General features: G+C 35.5%; 1 protein-coding gene across 5 annotated transcripts in view; it reads left to right on the top strand.

The window, feature by feature from the left end:
* Nucleotides 1-1203: 1203 nt before the first annotated feature.
* The window catches only part of DNAJC2 (DnaJ heat shock protein family (Hsp40) member C2), a 37906-nt gene continuing 15204 nt past the window's right edge, over nucleotides 1204-23905 (top strand). For 2 of the 5 annotated variants that reach the window (XM_056799511.1, XM_056799510.1), the window contains exons 1-7: nucleotides 1204-1431; nucleotides 3340-3530; nucleotides 6343-6418; nucleotides 17073-17171; nucleotides 17894-18035; nucleotides 19716-19796; nucleotides 20709-20774. In XM_056799511.1, coding sequence (XP_056655489.1) covers nucleotides 1368-1431; nucleotides 3340-3530; nucleotides 6343-6418; nucleotides 17073-17171; nucleotides 17894-18035; nucleotides 19716-19796; nucleotides 20709-20774 — 719 coding nt within the window. In that variant the 5' untranslated portion in view covers nucleotides 1204-1367. Of the gene's footprint in view, nucleotides 1432-1601; nucleotides 2546-3339; nucleotides 3531-6342; nucleotides 6419-17072; nucleotides 17172-17893; nucleotides 18036-19715; nucleotides 19797-20708; nucleotides 20775-23905 lie in introns of those variants that run through there. The other 3 variants (XM_007504065.3, XM_001364768.4, XM_056799512.1) reach the window with 2 other exon arrangements.

Genomic DNA, 23905 nt, shown 5'->3' with positions numbered 1-23905 from the left:
TAAGATGTAAGCATCAGGTGACTCAATTGTGCTCAAAGATTAGCCTTAAACGTGGGGTTAGGAGATCTGAGCCTTAAGTCTTATCTCCCTTTGGCTTGCTGTATTGTGATTATTGACCAATCATTTTACATCTAAGCTTCAGTTTCCTTCTTTTTAAAATGAGATAATGTTTACCTGTCTCAAAGTGTGGTTGTGATGAAGGTGCTTTGTTAACCATTAAATGCTACAGAAATGTGCCATAATAATTTCTTTGTGATATTTATAAAGTGGTTCTTAAATTTAAACCAGTATAAAACAATAACCAATTACTAATATGATACAATTAACAAATGATATATTTTCTTAATAACAACTATTAATATTAGTTTAAAATTATGTTAACCATAGTATATATACTAGCTATTATTAACTTAAAATTGTGAGTTATCCATTGACTAATAATAGTATTAGTTATTATGCTATATATATAAAGCATATATAATCAATGCTATATAATTATGTTCATTATTATCTTCTATCATTACTACCACCACCAAGAACCTTATACTAGTTAACAGTCATTGTTGAAGGAATGATGTAGTAAATTCCCAATGGGCAGGAATCATGTTTTATGCATGATTACAGCCTTCTCACCTTGACTTACTTGTAGTAGGCAGTCTATCAAAAGTAAACTGTAATTGTAGTATATATTTATAGGCATACTATAACATACAAGTTACCACTGCTATTTATCTCCTGTTCATTCAATGAAACTTCCAGTTCAGACACTTATTGATCTGGAGCTAGAAAAGGAACTTCTGAGACTTGTCAAATCCAACTTTCTTGTTTTACATCTGAGAAAACTGAGGCTCAGGAGAGTTAAGGCAAGGTTATACAGGTAGTAAATATCAGAGGATCCCAAGGCTTTCTACTTCAATGGCCCTGCTTCCATGGTTCTGGCTTCTCATTCCAGATTCAAGCAGAAACAATGCTTGGAAGAGTAAGTGCTTAACAAATGTTTGTTAACTAGGAATCCCTGCGCAAATCCACGTATCAAGAAGTCTACAAAGAAAATAAACCGGTTGCCCCTCTGAACCAGCCCTGCCAACTCCGGAAAGAGCCGGACAGTCCAGGAACCTTCGGTGAGGATTTAGTGCCTAGCCGGCCTGTCCGGGAGAGTCGGTATCTGTACGTACAACGATGGGGGGCAGGAGAGAGCGACGCACCCAGAGGGCAATGGCCCGGAAGCAGTTGTGGTCGGTCTCCATGCGCCGGTTCCTGGGCTCCGGAGAACGAGCGGAGGCGCGAGGGACCCGCCGAGAAGCTGGAGAGGGACCTCGAGGCGTCCCTAACTCGGGAGAGGAACCGCCGCTTGGACCAGCGCCATCATGTTGCTCCTGCCTGGCGCACCGGACGGCCAGGGCACTGCCGTCACCCGAGCGCTGTCCACGGGTAAGTGTCCGGAGCTGCTTAGTGCGCCTGCCCTCCCTCAGCTGGTCTCTCCAGCCCCTGCCCCCTAGCCCCAGCCCTCCGCCCAGCGCCAGACCTCCCTGCCGGTCCCTGGCCCCGCCCTGTGACCCGGCGGCTCAGGAGGCACGAGGGGCCAAAGGGCGCTTCTGGCGAACGCCGGATCTTGGGGAGCGCGGACCGGCGGGAGCGTCCCGGTGTAGGGTCTCCGAGCTGAGAACTGAATCACGAACTGGGTGCCGACGATGACCCGGGGCTCCTCCGTTACCCCATCCTGCCCGTCCTGGCGGGGAAAGGAAGACGACCCGAGGTCCCTGCGAGGAGAGGAGAAGCCGGGGCTGTGCCCCCCACGTGTCGCCGGCTGCCCATACAAAGCCATCCTTTTGCCCAGCAACCATGCCCCTCCAGTCTGGGGGCTGGCTCTAGTGCTTTGCTCTCCTCTGGCTCACCAAAAGCCTGTGGCTGTCAGCTTGTCCACCGCGGCTGCTTCCGAGATCGGCGTTGAAGCGCCCTTAGAGGAGGTCATTTCTGTGTAAAATTCGTTCTTCAAAAGCTGCCCTGCTGCTATAGAAACTTCAGTTTGCTAGCCTCCTGCTAGTCTGAAACGGCCCTTGTTCCTTTATTGGTTTGCACAGGGACCCGTTCTTGGGAACTACTCTTAAATGTGCCATCCTGGTTGTGTGATTTATGTGAATTTCTGATAATGTAGTTGGCCAATCTTGCCTCCCGTTGACTAAGACTTTTTTCTTCCTGGTGTGGTGTTGTGCCTGGGGTGCTGAAGTCTACCTAGAGAGGACTAGAATTGTTAGATTCTACCTAGCCAGAAAGGTTTGAGTATTCCTGATGGAAAGAAAAGCCCTTTGCCAGGAGGTTGGCTACAAGATTATCGGCTGGTGAGAGTGATCTGCTAAAGACTTGGACATGATGTAGTGCATGGCAGAAAAGAAAATCTGAGAAAACTAGGGATTTTAAAAGTAGTAAAGTGAGATCATCTTAAAGGAGAAAAAATGCCTGGAGTATTGCTTCAGATGCCCCAGCTATGTATATAGCATAGTGCAGTGATAGTCTCGGATTCCTGAAGGAAGCAAAATGTGAACAGGTATTCAATTCCCTTCAACATTTGTGGAGATGATTTAAAAGATAAAAGTTACTTTTTAGTTACTTGTTATCACACTATAACAATTTGCTTTCTTACATACAGTAACCACTTATTTAGCACAATTTACATTCTCCTCTTCTAAAACTTTATTATAAGGAAGAGTTAGAACAGTTTGCCTTCATTTCTCAGGAATACTTGGTAAATAGTTGGTTGATTAAAGGAAGACCTTGAAGGACACATTTAAACATGCTGATAATGCATTCTCTTAGAAATGTTTAACCTCTGTTTTACAGAGTAGTTCCTGCAAACAATGTTAATGAGTGTTTAGTATTTTTTTGAGATGATCCTTGAAGTCAACCTATGAATAAATTTCATGAAGACAGTTTCCATAGTCTCTGCATAATTGTTTTTACTATTATTGATGTAAAAAATCATTTGCAGTATTTCACCTCTTTTTTCTGATTACTCCCCCAACCTCACCCCCAGTTCCCCAGGAAGTCAGTAGTAACTTACTTGGTTATGAAGTCATTTTGTGTGTGCCTGTTGGCTGTGGCACTGCAAGACTTTGGAATAAGGGGTATTATTTGTGTATTTGTTGGAAATTGATTATGTATTATTAATCTTTCTAATAGTTTGATTAGTACAATTGTTTTCCTAAATAACGCTTTTTAAAAATTGAAATTTGCGAAGACATCATTTGTTGGATCCTGTTATTTCCTAGGGGAATGTTTTATTTTGAAATAACTATATCCTGTAAAGTGCATTGAAAGCTTCTCAATACTTTTCAATCATAGCTTCTGTAATCTGTCAAGTTGAACCTGTGGGAAGATGGTATGAAGCATTTATTAAGAGGCGAAACAGGAATATTTCAGCCTCTTTTCAGGAACTAGAGGATAAGAAAGAATTATCAGAGGAATCAGAAGATGAAGAATTACAGTTAGAGGAATTTCCTATGCTGAAAACACTTGATCCTAAAGACTGGAAGGTATTGTATATACATACTAAATTAACATTGTAGTTGTGTTTTCCTTAAAATTGTTGGGTAGTATCTCTCAAAGTTTTCAACTATATAAAAAGTATTTTAACTAATTAATTATTTTTAAGCTACCATAACATTCTAAGACCACCTTGCCTGCAATTCCTTTCCTTTCCTAGAATTGCACTTATTAATTCATAGTTGAGTCATGAGAACTGTTTCTAATTGGTGCTTCCATTGTCAATTTAAAAAAAAGAAATGTGCCCACATTCTAAACAATAGTATGTTGGTATAGCCTCATGAAAAGCCTTTTTTGCATAAAAGGCCATGAGCACTGGTTACCAAGACTTTTTTTTTTTAATGAGAATATTTCCAGCTATTTCTACTTTCTGAACTTTCTAGGCAGGTGGGGAAAGAAAGTATATGCTAGGTGAATAGACAGAGAAGAAAGCATAGCCTCCTGAGGAGCATGCCAGATCTCTACAATGAAGGAGGCATTGTAACAGAAAGGAAAGAACCTTAGGTTTGAACTAAGAGGACATGACCTGAATCTTGGATCTGCTCCTTATTATGTATATGTCCTTGGCAAGTCATTTAGCTTCTCTGGCCCTCAGTTTCCTTTTATATAAAATTAGGAGGTTGACTGGATGGGCTCTGGATGGGTTTCTAGCTCTAAACCTTTGATTCTATGATAGAGGGGGAAAACTGGTTACCACTCCTTTTACCTCCCCCTATTGTTGTAGCCCATCATTTTTGAGTCTGACCAGGCCATTAGAATTCCATAGGGATTGTCCTAAGGGCTTATCCTAGCAACCTCCTATCTCACTACAACAATTTTTTGTTTCCATATATTAACAGCAGAGAGAAAAATCAGACTCTTATATGGAAAAGCTATAGGCACTCCTTATTTACCTTGACTTTATCTCTTCCCTAGGGTATCACCAGCCTTTTTTTTTTAAGCCCTTACCTTCCTACTTGGAGTCAATACTGTGTATTGGCTCCAAGGCAGAAGAGTGGTAAGGGCTAGGCAATGAGGGTCAAGTGACTTGCCCAGAGTCACACCGCTGGGAAGTGTCTGAGGCCAGATTTGATCCTAGGACCTCCCATCTCTAGGCCTGGCTTTCAATCCACTGAGCTACCCAGCTGCCCGTCACCAGCCTTTTTATTGTCCTTCATTATCTCTACATCTAACTCAACTCCTAGTCTAAGCAATGTTCTTCATTCAAGTTCTTTTATTTAGAGAACTATTCTACTCCCATGTGGACTTGGGGATTAAGTTTTCCCCAGTAAAAGCACCTGTCTCATTACCAGCTTAGGAATTAGTACAATAGCCAAACAAAATGATCCACAGTTTGAGTAAATTGGAGAGACAGTGCTTTACTTAATTGCTATACAAACCCATGGAATCTCTGAGGTAGTGGCCAATTTGTCATTAATCAAAAAACATGGTAGATGCTGGAAATTCAATGATAAGAAACAAAACAATCCTACTCTTAAGCTTGATTTTAGTAATCACTACCAACAAAAAAAAATGTATGAAAAATTATGTCTAAAACCACAAACTCCACATTGTTTATAATTTCAAAAAATATGTAGATTAGGGGGCATCTGGATAGCTCAGTGGATTGAGAACCAGGTCTAGAGATGGGAGGTCCTAGGTTCAGATCTGGCCTCAGACACTTGGCCCTGGGCAAGTCACTTAACCCCCATTGCCTAGCCCTTACCACTCTTCTGCCTTGGAACCAACACACAGTATTGATTCCAAGAGGGAAGGTGAGGGTTTAAAAAAAAATAATAATGAAAAATATGTAGATTAAATATGAATGCTAATATAAATATCTGCTTTGGAGTTCTTTTTGGATTTGTTTTACTTGGATACTTTTTCTCTTGATTTTGTGGCTCTTTTTTTTTTAATGTAAGAATACATGGTATGTAGTATTCTTATGCTCCTCTTTTTGGTCTCTTCATAAATTTCCCTTATTTTCTTTGTATTTCCAATACTTGTCATTTCTAATAGTATAATACAATCCATTACATTAAAATATAACAATCTATTCAGCCATTTCTCCTCATTCACTGCATGAGTTATTTCCAGTTATTTTGTCTTAACAAAGCTTCTGTGAATATTTTCATACCTACACAGCTTTTTATTCTCTTAATAATGCTCTTAGGGCCTAATCTTAGTAATGAGATCTCTAGGTCAATAAACATAAATAACTTTACAGCTCTTAATGTGTATTTCCATCTTGTTTTCTACCCCTCTCCCCCCCCCCCAAAAATCACAGCTGTTCTAGCAATGTAGTATTAGTTCTGTTTCTCTATATTACTATCAATATTTATTCAATAATCACTTTAGCCCATCTGGTTCTTAGTTAACATATAATATGCAGGACCATATTTTGCTAGATTGTTCCTTAGGAAGCAGAGACAATCTGTTGCCAAGACCATTCTCTTTACAAAACAAGTCTTTCCAGTTTGGTCATACTCAGTGGAACTTTTCTTCCAATGCCACAACCCCTCAGAAATGCTGGATTACCTCCATAGTATGATCAAGTTTATAGTCCATTAATATTATGTAGGAAATCCCAAGTTATTCTTTTTATGGCCAACAGTCTCAGATACTTTTCCCATTCATAGGATTGTGTCTCCTGTTATTGGTGCAAACTTTGAGATAAATCCTGTAACGCTATTCTTTTATATCCCAAATGCAATCTTAGCCATTCTCCTAGGAAGACTGTTTTAGTTGTACACTAATATATATGACACAAGAGGTAGGAAGTGCATTTTTGTTGAATTCAAACCTTTTATATTTATTTCTCAGAATCAAGATCATTATGCAGTTCTTGGACTTGGACATTTAAGATACAGGGCTACTCAGAAACAAATCAAAGCAGCCCGTAAGTATTTTATATTGGTTACTATTTTGGAATTCTTCAAAGTTTGACATTGGAATACAATTATTCTTTTTGGAAGGTGTGAAAAAGCCTGTATCTGTAGCTCTAGATTTAACTATTAGGATTTTATCAGGAAAAAACACCTTGTCAGGGTATCCTTTGATCAACAAAACTAGAAAACAGATTAACAGCATCTGTTTTTTCACATTTGTTAACTTCCTCATTCAGAAAGAATGAAAAAAAAATCAGAACATGGGGTGAATTTTCTCTGTAATGTAAAAAGCGTTTTTAAGATGGTCAGCTTTTAAAAATAAGTTAAACTTCTAATCTCTTTAGTAGTCTTACCTGCATTTGGTAAGATTTACCATGTTCTTAGGTTGTTAGTGTTTTGTTTTAGGCTTTTGTCACATAATTCTTGATACTGCTCTGTCTTTGTTCAGTAAAAAAGAATTATTTTTGTTAAAGCTTTATTATATTTTAAATAATATAATTATGCAGAAATTTTCACCAACCAGTTCAAACTTCAATTGCCTCACCCACATTTAACCATTTATTCTTCTTCTATGTGAAATACCTGCCTCTTACTAGTCCTTATATCTTGTGACTCCATCATAATCTCTCCTCCAAAAAAAAAAATTCAATTCAATTCAATCAGTTATAACATTGGTGATAAAAAAGGAAGAGGGTGGTGATTAAAAAGACTAGAAATTCATACTGCAACTTGGGGGAATTTTGTTGTATACTATCTTAGAAAATTTGTAATCTGACTCAAAGGAACTAAAATTTATACTGCTAAGTCTCCAGTCCAGTTCAATTTTTATGCTAGGAATTGGGAAATGCAAAGATAGAAATGATAAATAGTGGCTACCTTAAAAACGTGTATAATCTAGGAGCTACAACATTCAACAGATAAGTAAATACAGTTTAATATTAAGAGAGAAAGAGCTCTAGAAGCTAAGAGTTCTTAGGGATAGGCTTTCCTATATGAGGTAGCACTTGAGCTGAGCTTTGAAGGAATCTAAATATTCTGAGAACACGTGGCAAAGGGAGAGATATTCTGTGGATGGGAGATAATGGGACAAAGGTATAGAGATGGAATGCTGAGTTCTAGAAAGAATCAGGCAGGCCAGAATGTGACAAGGAGCACTGTGAGTTCATTTAATCTGAAAAAGAAGGCTAGAACCAGATTGCACAGGACTTTAAATGTCAAGATGAGTTTGACTTTTATCAAGAGGAAATAGGGAGCAGCTGAAAATTTTCAAACAAGGGAGTGGCATAACCATACTTGGGAAAATTATTTTGGCAGTGATGTGTAAAATAGATTTGAGAGGACAGAGACTAGGAACAGCAGCAATTAGGCTATTATGGAAGTTAAGATGAGAAGTGATGAGATTATAGGTAGGTCATGTGAGATAGATGAGAAGGATGCAAGAAGATCTTATGGAAGTAGAATCCATGAGACTTGGCAGCAAATTGGCTATGAAAAGGTGAGAGAAAGTGAGAAGTCAAAGATGACTCCAGCTGAAACTCAAGTGATTAGAAGAATGGTAGAAAATAGCATGGAAGTTTGGCTGAGATTAGTCTTGGGAAGAAGGAGAGCCACTTTGTTAGAAATTAGAACAAAAAAGGGTGGATAGGGGTTAATAAAGAGAATTTTTGACTTGCAGAAAAGGAAAGAAGGAACTTAAAACAGATAGCCTCTTATTTTCTTGCTAAAATTGGAGGTGTGTCCCTTTGCTGAGAAATAGCAAGGAAAGTAGTATAGGAGTATAAAAATTAAAATTAATGTCAATTTAAATAAAGTGTTATATTTTAAGGGATTTATTAATGATCATTAGAAATCAAAGAATAAAGGGATACAAAAATAAAGTCCACTTGCCCATTTAAAATCTCCACTCTTAACTTACTACCGCCCAGTGCTGACTACAAGCCCAAGAAAGAGCCCCAAGAGGACCGCCCACTCACCAGTATCCTCTGTCTACAGGAAGTGCATAAGGGCAGGAAGTCAATGAGCTCCCAGGAAATGTAGTTCTTTTTTAGGGTAACAGATTTTCAGTTATACATCCCCTCCCTGAGATCTATGGAAGACTAGTCTCTCCATTGGATCTTGTAAACATAACCAACTTTGAATTACAATAATTTAGGGATAAAAGGAAAAGAGAACATAACTAATGATTGCTAGGCACATTGACAAAAAGCCAGTTAGGGGGCAGTCCCCTTTGGCATTAGAGTATACATACAAAACAAATGCATTCAACCCTACACAGTTCAAATCACTACATCCCAAAGTTCACTCTGAATCTTCTGGTGCAGCATGTTGTCTGTGTAGGCATCTTCATGGTGTCTTCTCCAAACAATTCACTTTCTGAATTCAGAGAGTTAGCATGTTTCTTATCCTAAAATTACTTTCAAAAAGTATTTAAACTTTGCATTTTAGAATAATAATACATGTCCCCCTGAAGAAGGTTTTGAAAAACACAGGGATCACTTAGGGATGCATGGCTGAGTTATGAGGTGTATGAATCAATTAACAAGAGAAATTTAAAAAACATCAAAAAAGTCCAAAGAAAAAAAATTTCTAGATGAAATATAGGCTATCAAAGTCTTATGTCTAAAAATTCTAAGTAAAAGAAAAATAAATTTATAATAGGTCCTTGAATCAGGACCCAATTAAAGTAATTTCTATCCCACAAGTCTGTAGGAAAAATGCATTTTGCAGCCAACAATACAGGAAGTTGCCATACTATAAGAGAGAAAAAAGGACTAGATTTTTGTGTGATAGGGAAGTGTCATTCCATGGTCTGATTTTACCTTCACTCTCAGGGATGGGAGGAGCCAAGATGATAGCCAAACTTTTTGATACTTGTCTGTGAATATTTTACAAAGAGTGTGGATGCAAGGTGTCCTGTGTCTTAACATATATCAGGTGTCACAACCTCGAGTCTCACTAGGTTCAAGTCCTTTCATATTGACTTAGAAGTTCATCAATCCTACCTGGATTGGTTTGGTCCTTTTTGACTTTGTCTCCTTTGACTTTGTGCTCCTTGTCACTATGCAGTTTAGCTTTGTGCTTCTTTAGCACTGTGCAGTGGCTCTTTTTTTATTCCCTTCTCCTAGAATCAGACAGAATCATTAAGCAAAGTCCCATAATATTTGTCAATAAATATTAATAAATTAATAAATAATAAATAAATAAATATCAACAAATAAAAATTTATTGATAAATATTATGGGACTTTGCTTAATGATGGCAGGTTTCCATAGTCTAAAACTTTTGGGTATGTATTAATATTATAGCAAATATATATTTTAACTTATATTACTGCAAAATCAAAAAAGTTTAAGAAAATCTCAATATTGGTGACATGTGCTTCAAATACAAAAAGAGAAAAAAATAAAACTGAAATAGTATATTGCACATAAAAGCAAAACCAATAAAGGAGTTTTAAAAATAAAAAATAAAAGCTTACAATCATTAACACACTGTGTCAACTAAGGAAAAGTAGAATACAATGGTTTCTCACCCAAAAAATGAGATCTATGTCCTCCTTCAAACTGGCCATGATCCTCTGTGAGTGCAGAGCAAATGATCTTCACAAAGTAACAGTTTTTTATAAAGAACAATAATACAACAGGTAAGGCACATTCAAAAAGTATCAATATCCCCAAAGTTATAATAGCCCATTTAATGACAATAGCAAAAACACCCACTATTATATTTTACATGAGTCTGCTGTATGACATTTAAAGCTAATGGATACTCATCACAGGTTTTTCAGGTGTAGTAAATCTTTCAACCTTGGTTGAGATATTTTGAAACAAAGTAAAACTTATTTGGATCTAGAACATTACTAAGAAGTCTAGATTGTTCTGGTGGAAGTAAATTAAACTGAAGAGTTACAAATGAGAGAAGAGATGCTCCCTCTTGGGAGCCATCCAGGGGTACCATGCCCTGGGATCAACTTCCCAGCTCTTTTGGTATGAGACTGTTATGGCTCATGCATTCACATTTTTACAAATGCGGGAGGTGGGCATTATAATTGTACTTCACTTCAGTTACTGAAATGGACCCTTTAACTCTAAAAGATCACCCTAGTGCAAATATTAATAATATAGAAATAGGTCTTGATCAATGACACATGTTAAACTCAGTGGAATTATGCATCAGATATGGGAAAGGGGGAGGGGAAGGGAAGGGGAAGAACATGAGTCTTGTAACCAGAGGAAAATATTCTAAATCATCTAATTAAATAAAATTTTCAAAAAATAAAAAAAGAGTGCACTAGGTGTTAGCATCTTCTGCATCTCAACAAAGACACTTCCCTTCCTATGATAAAGCAATAAGGGAGGGATTGAGGTCTTTGAGACCAGCTTCTCAGTGACTATCAATCAAACATGTACTATAATGTCCAGGGGAGGGACTAAATGATGAGTTTGCAAGGGGTAAATATTGACCTAAGGTATAAGAATTCTTTCTCTTTTGCCCCTGTGTTTGGCCACATTTGCTTTTTTGACCTGTTCATGCTCCCTGGCATCCATTCTGATTATGAAGGTAGTCAAATGGCTAGTTTAGATTTTCTTGATTAATAAACTAACTTAAAATTAAAAATAAAACAAAATGAACCCTTTACCTTTTGTTATAAATAACTCAGAGGTAGGCAAAATGATCAGTCAGTTGCTGAAAAAAAAATTTTTTTAATCAGTCTAAAGACCCCTTAAAATCAATTTAAGATATTTAGCTCATTAAATTTACCAAAAGTTGTTAACCAGGTTGATGGAGTCCATCCGTCATCCATGTGACAATTTACAAAGCCAAAATGGAAGAAAAAACTTTTTATATGCTTATTCAATAATATTTGTTTAGTATAGTTATAGGGGAAAGGTAACAATATATCAGTAGTTAAAACATAGTAGATTAAACTGATTCAGTGTAACAGAATAGTATTGAATACATTAACATATGAACTTAAAACAACAAGATTAAATCTTAAACAAAACAATCAGGAAAATACAATAAAATACAGAGACTTTCATAAAACAATGTAGTCTGAAAAGGCTTAAAATTTTCACCTCCAATCTCTTTAAAGTTCCTTTCTCTATCTGTCCAGATTCCTTTTGTCAGATTTTTTTTGGCTCTCCCATAGTGAGGGAGAATTCCTCACTGAACATGGTGAAGAGGAATCCCGAATTGGATGAATCTCAGACACTGGGCAGGCCCAAATGGACCTGAATTTCTCCCCTGAATCTCAGGCAAGATAAGTGAAAGGATCAGTGCACTCATGAATGGCAGAAGCTGTTTGAAATAGGCAATTTATTGTTCTTTCAAAGAGTACTCCATGCTTATAATTTACTTCCTGTTTGGAAGAGTAACTTCCTTCTCCCCTTCCCCTGCCCCCCTGAGGAAAAATGCTAGGGTGCAGTTTGGTTCCCCAGCCACATGGTGAGGGAGTTAGGAGGCTAATTGGTGCCTAAAGAAAATACACCCCAGTTTTTACCAGCTAGTTTGTGATTCTGAAGACACAGCGGCAGCTACCAGCAGCCCAACAGGACTGGGGCTGGGGCTAGGCTGGGGCTGGAGATCAGGAGGAGGATTCAGGAGTAGGAGCAGGCAGTATTAGCAATAGCAATGCCAGAGGCAGCAGCGAGGAACTGAGGAACATGGGCTCAAGCAGATGGGTGAGAGAAGTGGCTTATCTATTCTTCACCAAGAGTCCCTTGGCTGAAAATAGCCTGGCCAGTAGGGAGGGCAACCAGGCAAAGAGGAGGGAAAGGAAAAGGCAACAGCTCCAAAAAGACAGTGGGTGGGTGGCATGGGCAAAAAGCCTTGGCAGGAGAAACATGGCTTAAAATTTATCTAGACTATCTTAAAAAAAAAAATTGAGAATTCTTTTCTCCGAGTGGTTGACATCACTGTAAAAATTAAAATTGGTCTCAATAATAAAAATGTTATATTTTAGGAGATTTATTAATGATCATTAGAAATCAAGGAATAAAGGGATACAAAAATAAAGACCACGTGCCCATGGCTGATTAGCCCTTTAAAATCCCTGTGCTTAGCTTACCACGGCCACCATGCTGTCTGCAAGCCTAAGAAAGAGCCCCAAAAGGACTGCCCACTCGCTAACAACCTCTTTCTTCAGGAAGTACATAATGACAGGAAGTCAGTGGGCTCCTGGGAAATGTAGTTCTTTTTTGGGGGGTAACAGATTTTCAATTATTCAGGAGGCTTAAGAAGAAAAGTTTTAGGAAAGCCACTGTGAAGCGTCATAATAGAGAAGAACAAAATTATTTTTGAATTAGTGCTCATTTGAAATAAGATAACTGAAATTTATGCTGGACTCCATCTGCATGGCTCTTTGATTTCTGTGTCCATGGGTGTTCTGTTGCATGGAGTAGGAGCAGAGAAGGTAGGAATAAGGTTTGCCAAGACATGAACTACAATAGGACCAGGGAGAAGAATTTCAAGGGTAGCAGACAGCATATAGTTGAGCTTGTTATATAGTCAACTGAAAAAGGATGGAAAGGGGTTCTTTCAACTCTAATGATCCATGCTTTCACTCTATTTTAGCCACATAGAGGGATCAGGGATAGTCAAACCCATGTCCAAAAAATTTCAGAAGGTAACCATTGACCTTAAGTCCTTGGACTCAATATATCTGCAGTATTTGACACTGTTGAAATACTTTTCTATTTAATACTCTCTCTTTTCTTGGTTTCTTTGCATTCTTATATCTCTCTTCCCTCCTCTACTTCCTCTCCTGGCTTTTCTTGCTTCAATTCCTTACAGTTCTTCCTTCTCAGCCTTGGTAATCTGATCTTCCATAATTTCAATTGCTATATCTCTAGCCCATCCTCTCTCTAGTATTACACTTATAATTACGAATTGCTTAGATATCTGGATTTCCCATTACTATCTCAAACTTAGTAGGTGCAAAATCTAAACTTGATATTCTCCTTTCTGTTCTTTTTTGTGATTCACTTAATGGTTCTTCAATTCTATAAATCTGACTCCAAAATTTCATTTAAATAATTTTTAGGGCTGCCATACTTGTTTAGGACCTATTATGTAGAATATTACATTAATTCTCTAAATAATTTTTGTGGCTTTGATGTTTCCTTTCTTTAAATAACAATCTCAGATACATCTCTAGCCCCTATTATGCTAATTGTTTGCTCAGAGACCTTCATTTGCTTACCAAATAAAGCCTGAATTCTTAAGCATGGCATTCAAAACCTTCTGTAATTTGGCTAAGGGTATCTATCTTCTAGGGTGACCTTGTAGTGATGATGATGGTGGTTTTTAACATACCTTTAACTTCAATCAAATTCAATTATTTGTTTTTCTTTACTTATGCTTTACCTCTTCCCATTCACTATATTTTTACCTCATCCTTACCATTCAAAATTCTATCCATCTTTAAAGATTTTGTTTAAATGGTACCTCTTTTTAAAGAGGGTTTTTCTAAATCCCTTATATGGAGGCAATATTTCCTTCCTCTAAAATTTCATATCGATTTTTGTGTCATATCGATATTGATGTCCCTTTGATTATATTTCTCTCATCCTCATAATTATTTTTATATGTATCATTTTTTACCTATTAGATTATGACCTCTTTGAGGATCTTTATATCCTTCATAGTCCCTTACACAGTATCTTTTGAATAATAGCTATTTAGTATATTTTTTGATCGATGTATAGATGAATGGATGAGTTTGTGTCATGGTAAGAAGTGGAAGTAAGGGCTAGGCTATGTATTATTTAAGTGAAGAAAGGTTGGAATTATAGAGATAAGCTGAACAGAGCCTGTATGATGGTCTAAGAATGGAAAGTAAGGAAGATAACTTTTAAACCCAAAGTCCTTAGCCCTTGTACTGAGAAACATTGTTCTAGACTTAAGTGGTCAATATAGTTAACTGTAGATACTGGGACTGCTTCTATCACTTTAAAACATGTCAGTCAATCTTTTGTGGAAAAATCTAATTCAAGATCAATTCTTGTATGATTTCTGAACATAAAATATTGTATATGACTATATTATACTTTATAATGATAAGTACTTGGGAGTATATGACTAAAATTTTGAAAACTTTTTTCCTGAACATTACTTTCATTGCTGCCTCTCTCTAGTGTTATTTTGGAATCAGAGTGGATATTGTAGCATTTGAAGGATCTTTATAAATTCTGCTCTTACTAGTTTTAAGTCTTGTCTTATTTGTGAATTCACAACTTGAAAATCATATTAACCAATTTGTCATATAATTTATTAGAACAAAGATACATGTCAAACATTTTTATCCAAGAGTAATAGACCTAAACTCAAATTTTGAGGTATAATAATCATCAAAATAGTTGAAATCTTATGAAAGGAACATTCAGATTTAAAAAACAGAACATAAAGGATTTTACTACATGAAAGCATGGTATTAGGAAATGAAGAAGAGAGTGTTTTACTCACATAACACCACATTTTGAACCCTTTTCTTTTTTCTGGTGTAACATTTTTTGACCATTTTCTTCTTGTTAGGATTTGTTAGTAGGACATGGAAGAAGTTGATGACATGCAGGATTCATGGAAATGCAGGGACACTTTTGCATTTTTACTCTATTGTATTCTCCTCCCTTTTTTCAAATGACTTAGCTATCCAAACCTCTATCTTTAAGAATTAATTCTTTGATAGAGAGTGAATGCATTAGATGTATAAATTATTGAATTATTCTGTGTCTCTAGGTATGACTTTTAAAAAATATGTTGCTCTCACTGAACAGTAAACATATATGTAAAATTTTCACCAATAAACTGTTTTATGACCTTTTTATGACTTAAATTTTTATAGAATGCACTGTAATACCTTCATGCTAATTTAATGTCTAATTTTTATTGGTGCTTTGTATAAAATTAGAAAGTTTCATGAGAGGAATTGTTTTGACTATGCTATTTATTTTTGATAATTGAAGAAATAAACATGTATTGGGGGCAGCTAGGTAGCTTAGTGTCTTGAGAGCCAGGTCTAGAAATGGTAGGTCCTAGTTTCAAATCTGGCCTCAGACACTTCTCTGCTGTGTGACCCTGGGCAAGTCACTTAACCCCATTTCCTAGCCCTTACCACTCTTCTGCCTTGGAACCATACACAGTATTGATTCTAAAATGGAAGATAAGGGAGAAAGAAAGAAAGAAAGAAAGAAAGAAAGAAAGAAAGAAAGAAAGAAAGAGAGAGAGAGAGAGAGAGAGAGAGAGAGAGAGAGAGAGAGAGAGAGAGAGAGAGAGAGAGAGAGAGAGAGAGAGACCGACCAACATTGGGATGGTAGATACCTGGCAGACTGAAAATTTATTGATAATAAACCATCTTTCTAGTGGGAAGTCATAAAATTGAAGGTAATCTATAAAATTGATTATAAAGTTATCCTATTTAATATGCCATATAGACAGTTGAAGCATTCATTTTGACAGTTAATTGCCAATAATACTGGATATTGTATGCTCCTTAATAAAAATGTATCCTTCATTTCCTTTATCTTGTTTGTAAGATTGATCCTCTTGTTAGAATCACCATAGGGGCACCAGGAGTAAGTAAGTCAATTAGCATCTTTGTTTCTTTTCTAAGTACAAACATAATATTAGAATAACATTATGACTAAATATGTAGATGGGAAAAAACAGTGACTAAAGAGTCAGCCCACTAGGCAAGAAGACCTACCTGGGTACTAGCTCTGAATCTGAATGTTGTTAAACCTCTCAGTTCTTTAGGAAGTTTCTCTGCTTACAAGTCACAGAGATGCTAACCTGCAAGTTGAGGAGTTTCCTCTCCTGAGAGTTACAGTGAAATCCACACATCTAGCCCTTGTTCCATATCCAGTGAATGGATGAAAAACAATAAATACTAGTTATGATAGATGTATAGAAATATTATTAAACTTTTTGTTAAATAAATACATAAAATAAAAAGTATTACTTTAAAAAGTCCTATCTATTTACAGACTTGTGCTCACTACATTTGATGTGTTTATAATGTGAAATTTATGTTAGCATTAAGGATTTTGGCAAGTAGAGCAGTAGATGAGCTTCTTTAGGTTGAAGAAATTTCCTCAGTAAATCTCAGGTTCAGTACTCCTCTCTCCCCTCAGAAAAAAACAAACAAGATTCTGGTACAGAGTTGAAAATTTCCTCATTCTGATTATTTTAAAATATTAGCATTTTATGCTATTTATGTAGTTCTTTAATGTTTGCAAATCACTTCCTTCAGAAAAACCCTGTGAACTAAGTAGTGTAAATATTGGCCCTTTCACATAAGGAAAATTAGTGTTTGAGAGGTTAAGTGTTAGGGCAAGATTCAGACTCCCTAGTTCTCTGGTCCCAAATACAGTGCCATTTCCACTGTCCCATGCTAGTTAGAGAATGTGTAGTTTTGATTTATTTTTATGGATACAGAGTCTTTGATAATTTGAATTGTCTAACTTTTAATGGTAAATTATCCAAAACTATTTTAATTTATAATAACATTTAAATGGGGGAGGGGAAGAATCTCATGACAAAGTATATGTCATGACGTTCAAAATTACGCTTAAGATTCCAGAAATGAATCATTTTAACTTGTTTTTATTTTCAAATACAAAACATTAAGTGACAGAACTTATCCAAACCTGACTCATTTGGTAGATAAAGCGATGGTTTTGAAACATCATCCAGACAAACGAAAAGCTGCAGGTGAACCAATAGCAGAAGGGGAAAATGACTACTTTACTTGCATTACTAAAGGTAAGAAAATACTTTTAGTGGTAGGAATTTCTAGTGTTTACTAAATTAATGTAGATTTTTTTTTGGAGGCATATATTATTAATATCTTAAGCAGTATATTTCATTTACTATGTGGTAACATTAACAAACTTTAAATTTGAATTAGTTAAAAGGAAAAATAAATACTTTTCATGACTAGTTTTATTAGACTAAAATAAGAAGTTAATTCTGTATTCTAATGCACTACATAACCCATAATTGGATACAATCTTATGTGAGAAATTGTATAATAAACATAGGAGTATTTATACATTTATTAAGGAAAATAAAAGCATATTCTTTCTGGAATAGTAATCACCATTTCCAAATAATCCTTAGTCTTAAAAAGTTTGTGATTTAAAATGAAATTACATTTTTAGGACAACATGGAAAGTTTCAGATGCTCACTGACTTCTAAAATTCTTATAGTCTATCATTCCGGTATTCTGAGTCCTTATTTGCCACCCCTGCCCAATAATGATTTTTTTTAGTTATTTAAACTATTGCTTAATAAATGGATATTTAAACTTTTGCTTAAATCATTTTCAAAGCAGAAAGCAAGAGTCCATTATTGTCCTGTGAAAATAAAAGCCTACTTTAACTTAAATACTACTAATAGCAGTGAAGCATTTTCTCATAGACACATGTAAAGTCTGGTCATATCTGGTGATGTTTTGTGACCTTATTATAACTTTTTTCCTCAGCTTATGAAATGTTGTCTGACCCTGCAAAAAGACGAGCATTTAACAGTATAGATCCTACTTTTGATAACTCAGTTCCTTCTAAAAATGAAGCAAAAGACAATTTCTTTGAAGTGTTTTCACCAGTGTTTGAAAGGAATTCCAGGTGAGCTACAGCATCACCTTTTGAACTTACAGCCTTGTTGCATGTCTTCCATATTTTTCTTTTTTTCCTGAAAAAAAATTTCATTTCTTATTGCATAAGGAAGAAAAAGAAAAAGAATATTTCTCATCTCTTCTTCCCTTGTAAAAAGATCTAGCAGTTTCAGTTTTCTCTGTTGTTTCATTCCCTGAAACAACAGTCTTATTTTGACACATTCTAGAACTTTTCATTTGTTTTCCTCACTTTTACAATACTATATATAATGTACTAATGGCTGATTCTGATGTAAATATGTTACTTGCTTATAACTTCACTTCTTTCTCTTTTTCTGCACCATTTTACTCTTCTGCCATTTAGTATTCCTTTGCCTAGTATTAGTTGAGAAAAACAATTGTTCTCTTCTGAACTGATTACCATAAGGTTTCTCAGGATAAGGGTGGGTTTACTTTTAAAATTCTTTAAATATTTTTGTAATTTTAAAAATTTTCATTGAATCCACTTTTTTAAAGTTAGTGTAAATTAATGTTTTCCCTCATTATGGTTCAACCTTACTGCCCTTGAGAGTTTTTTTTCTCAATGGCTTTATGTTCAATCTATTTCCCCACCTTTTATTCCTCTCCTAAGACATTAAGTATCATCATTTGTTGAGTCCTTTTCAGGGCTCAACAAACAGGTAATAAAAACTTATACTACATTTTTTGTCACAGTTTTTTAATAGAGATAATGATAATTTTTCCACTTCAGGAACATAATTTCAGTTCTTTAATAGCTGAGACCTGGTTCAGAGACCACTCGTGTAATTATTTTAGTTTTTTTAAGTCAAGACCTTTAAATTCAAAGGTTGTGAAAGTAGGAAAAGTTATTTTTCTAAATCTGGGTTTTTCTAGTCTCTCCATTTGTCTAACCTCTTGATTTCCCTAATTTCCAAGCTCAAGTTTCTATATCTACTAGCTATTATTTTCACTCTAAAAAATCAAACATAAGTTAAACATTAAGTTTGCTATAAAAATGCCTTCTCTTTAAATAGCATTATAAGATCGTAGGTTTAAAACTAAATGAATTAAATACTTTATCTAGTCCAACCTCCCTCATTTTACAAATGAAGAGATTGAAGCTATAAGGGATTGTGATTTGTTCAGTGTCCCCCATGGAATAAATAATAAGATTGAGATTTGAAGCCAGGCCCTCTATGCCCAAATCCAGTGTTCTTCTGATTTCATCAAATTGCCTCTTTTGATGCTTCAGCAGATGATTAAATATTTGGGAAAAGAACCTGTTTCCTTCTTCCCCATGTTTTGGAGAAGATAGCCAAAGAATTAGAATGATCATTCTTCAGTTTCTTCATCTGTACTTGTCCCATTGCTCCTTGCTGTTCACCACTAACCAGATTTTTCTGTTTCAAATCTTACTTTATGCATAAAGTCCAGCATGCGAAAGATTGATTTTCCAGCCAGGTAGGGAAGTTAGGAATTATGCTCTGCTTTTAAGGCTGTTAATGTCATAACTCTAAAGCAAGTCATATAGCGAAAGATATCAAACTAGTTGCTTACACTATGCTTTGAAGATACATCCTATCAGGCATAAATGGTTAAAAATTGCCCATGTTACAAATTCTGACATCCATTCAATTTTCCTATCAGTTTTGTAATTTGATTAGGTTTGCTTTTTATTTTAATATTTCAGATGGTCAAATCAGAAAAATGTTCCTAAATTTGGTGACATGCATTCATCATTCGAAGATGTAGATGCATTTTACTCTTTTTGGTAAGCTAATACACTTATTTAAATAAATAGTGCCATAATCTTAAAAGGATTTTAATTAAACACATGTCAATTGAGGAGATGAATGATTCTCAGAAACTTTCATCATTAACTCACTGAAGCACAGCATCATTTAGAATTAATGAAAGTTTTTTGCTTAAAGCTATTTTTTTCTTTCACCTATTTGACCTTTTCTAAACAAATTATTCCAATCCATTTCCTTTTGGTGAAGGTTACTAGGTTATTGAAAACAATATGATGAAAGTAATTGAAACTTAGATTAACTTGCGTTGGCTAATCCAAATTGAATAGATAAAAAAAAATGGCTGTGTTAATCTCAAGTGAATACTAAGAAGAATGGGCATGAAGTAATTTTCTCAATTGATTATTAACAAATTGCTATTAAATACTTATATATGCCATAATGTGAGAAGGGGAAGAAAAAGAGAAAATGATGCAAATCAAAAACAAAATAGTCCCTGCCCTTAAGGAATTTATAATATAGGAAAAGTAAAATTGTTTTGCTAATTAATGGTTTTTACTTAACATAACATATATTGGAATAGGAAAATGATCATTTGTTATGATTGGCAATGACTGGTCATAAAGTTTAAAAAATGGGTTGCAAAGGAGGGTAAGAGCCATGATAGTTAGGTGAAAAAAAATTTTTTTGACAGATCTCAAGAAGTAAAGAACTTGTAATAATTAGAGGAGAAAGGGTACAATAAAATGTTATGCCTACATCTAATTTAAAATGAAAACAAAGTAAGAAATTCTTTGTTGACATAAAAATAAGTTGATACAATTAATTCAGTGACTATTATTTCTTTATTAAAGTATATCATTATGTGCATAATAGATTAAAATGTGAAATTACTTATATCTGGCATTTTGTGTATGAATTTTTTATTTCAGGTACAACTTTGATTCTTGGAGAGAATTTTCTTATTTAGATGAGGAAGAAAAAGAAAAAGCAGAATGGTAAGTAAAGTCATTAGCAAGTACAGTGGTTTATCCTTTTTATTTTTTGTTTTTTCAGATGGAAGAATTTGATTTCAGGTATCTTGAAAGTTATAAAAAATCATGGCAGCTTGTTTCACAATGAGAAATCTTCATGACTTAATATTACTCACCTCTATGTCTTTAAACTATATAGATGTTTCCAAATTACTTTATATGGATTTAATGGTTAGAAGGTACTTATGCAAAGGAAAGGGGATTTGCTCCAATAATGGCATTAGGAAATAAAAACCCTAAATTCAGAGCCAAGGATAAATGTCCCTGGTGCATGAAAGCCTTAGTGTACTATGTAAAGGGTGAATATTATAGTTGAGACTGAAAAAAATCTAAATTTAAATGGTTGCCAAGGGAAATCCCAAATAATAAAATATCCAAGTCAGCTGCCAAATTTTTATGGTGTTTTTAATTACAACAGGAGGAAGAAAATATTAGAGGGAGAGGGAGAGGGAGAGGGAGAGGGGGAGAGAGAGAGAGAGAGAGAGAGAGAGAGAGAGAGAGAGAGAGAGAGAGAGAGAGAGAGAGAGAGAGAGAGAGAGAGAGAGAGAGAGAGAGAGAGAGAGAGAGAGAGAGAGAGAGAAGGAAAGAAGGAGAGAAGGAAAGAAGTTTAACTCAGAACCACTCTGGCTCAGGCTGAGCCAAAGTGGGCATTAAGCCCTTGGAGAGCCAAGGCAGGGAAAGGGGTCAGTCCTTATCACTCACATGACCAGTCTGAAGGAAAACAGTCTGCGGGGCTCCTCCAACCTCAGGTTCCAGGATCCAACTGACCTCCAGCCCTCCTCACAGGAAGTCCCGAGAACTCTAGAGGCTGTTCTCTACCTAACTTCCTGCGTCTCACATGTGCCAATGGTGGCTCAAGCTTGACTTAGGACAGCCCAGAGGTCTGTCCTTTTTTGCACATGTCTGTTGAAGGCCATATTCTCAAATAATTAAATCTTGCGTTTGCGACAGCCCTTCCTAATCTTGTTACACTGAGTAGGGTGGAGAATGTAGTTTCCAAGACCTGATTCTTTTATTCCAAGTATCTATTATTATTGATCAGGAAATAGCTAAATCTGATCTTCTAAAGAATGGTCTGAATAGGGTAGAGTAGTTTTGAAATTCATAACTATTGGTAGCAGGGCAATGCCAAAATCCACATATAGGGGTTCCTCTTATAGTTAGCTACATGCTTTAATAAAATCAGGGTGCCCTCTGAAGTCCTCTGATATTAATAGTAGTTAAGAACTCTGTGTTACTTACCATTGTGAAATTTCTAATGTCATCAGTCTGAATGGGAATTTGCCAAACTTTTCCATTTTATTAGGGATGATGTGAATGAAGGAATGAAAGAGCATCTAGTAATAATTGAACATTGTACTAAATACTGGGGATAGAAATACAAAACGTAAGAGGTGGTGAGTAGGGTCATAGGAAAATACATATTGGTACACCCTTTCCAGTAGCGGTAGAAATATTGATTATAGTTCCAAAACTAGAAAAGAGAGGGTTAAGAGAAATAGGTTTAGCAGATGGTATACCTGGCATCTAGGTGGCTGATGAGATGATTTAGTGTGGAGTAAAGTGAAGCAAAAGTGACAAATGTCTAGATAGAGTAGGTGACATAATATATTTGCCAGTCAGGACAGTGGGATCAGAGTAAGAGTTCCAGTGGGAATAGTCTTTGGTACTCTGAGGCAGTCAAGTAAAAAGAACCCTTATAAAGCTCTTGCCCCAGAAGCAATCGTCAAAGTTGTTGTTGTTGTTGTTGTTTAAATAGCACTGGAATAATAGAAAGGACAGAGCCCATTGTGGCATCAGGGCTTCTCTATCAATAAGAAAATTTCAAGAGTTCTTAACTCTCTAAAGTCCTCTAAACACAGAGCTGAACCAAACAACAGGAAAGAGTGAGTCATAGCAAACAAGATCCAAAGATAATTTGATTTCCTCTGAGTCAATAGTAATAAGACAACTTATATGGAAATTTGTTATTAAAATAATTTTTTAAAATAGAAATAAGACAAGAGAGAGGTAGAGGTGATAAAAATAGAGAAAAATGTGGGAAAAACTTGCTTTTTTGCAGATGATATGATAATCTATTTATAGAAACCTAAAGAATCAGCTAGTTTTTCATTGAAACAATATATTTAGCAAAGTAGCAAGATATAAAACAAAGCCAAATAAATTCGAAACTTTTCTATATATTACCAACAAAACCTGGTATTCAAAATATCTGTAGAATATATGAAATAGTTGGGAGCTTACCTTCCAAAATACACACTATATGAATGAAACTATTAAAACATTTTTTACAGAAATATGGAACTGAACATTTGGAGAAATACTAATTGCTCATGGGTAGACTTTCCAATATTATTAGAATGACTGCTACTTATTCAGTGCCATACCCATCAAACTGTGAAGTGATTAAAAAAGCTAGAGAAAATAATGAAATTTGTATAGAGCAATAAAAGATCAAAATAGATATTCTTAAGAGAAATGAAAACAAAGAGGAAAGAAGAGGACCTGGTAGTAAGCTAAGTTATAGTACAAAGGAATAATTATAAAAATAATTTGGTACTGGCTAAAAAATAGAGAGATTGATTATTGTTAACAGATTAAGTGTACAATATAAATAAGGAAATGAAGACAATAATACTGTATTTGTTAAACCCAGGCTTTATCTTAGGCAACTGTGTAGCAAAGTGGATAGAGCACTGGGCCTAGAATCAGGAAGATTTGAGTTCAAATATGACCTCAGGTACTGACTAGCTGTGTGACCCTGGGCAACTCACAACTTCTGTTTGCCTCAGTTTCCTCCTCTGTCAAATGATAATAATAATAAAACCTAAGGTTATTAAAAGGATCAAATGAGATAATTGTAAAATGCTTAGCACAGTGTTTGGCTCATAATAAGTGCTAAATAAATGTTAGTCTCTGCTTAGTTATTGGGATAAGTCTTTCAGAAAATAGGTATAAACCAGTCTCACACACTGTAGACTAGGATATGCTCCAAATGAATACTAATAGATAAAAGGTAACATCATAAACAATTTAGAGGTACAAGTAAGAAATTATCTTTCACATCTATTAATAAGGAAACAGTTCATATTTCT

The sequence above is a fragment of the Monodelphis domestica genome, chromosome 5 (genome assembly GCF_027887165.1).
Source record: "Monodelphis domestica isolate mMonDom1 chromosome 5, mMonDom1.pri, whole genome shotgun sequence".
NCBI lineage: Eukaryota > Metazoa > Chordata > Mammalia > Didelphimorphia > Didelphidae > Monodelphis > Monodelphis domestica.
Note: the sequence above shows the minus strand (reverse complement) of the source record. Positions and strands in the feature narration are given on the sequence as shown.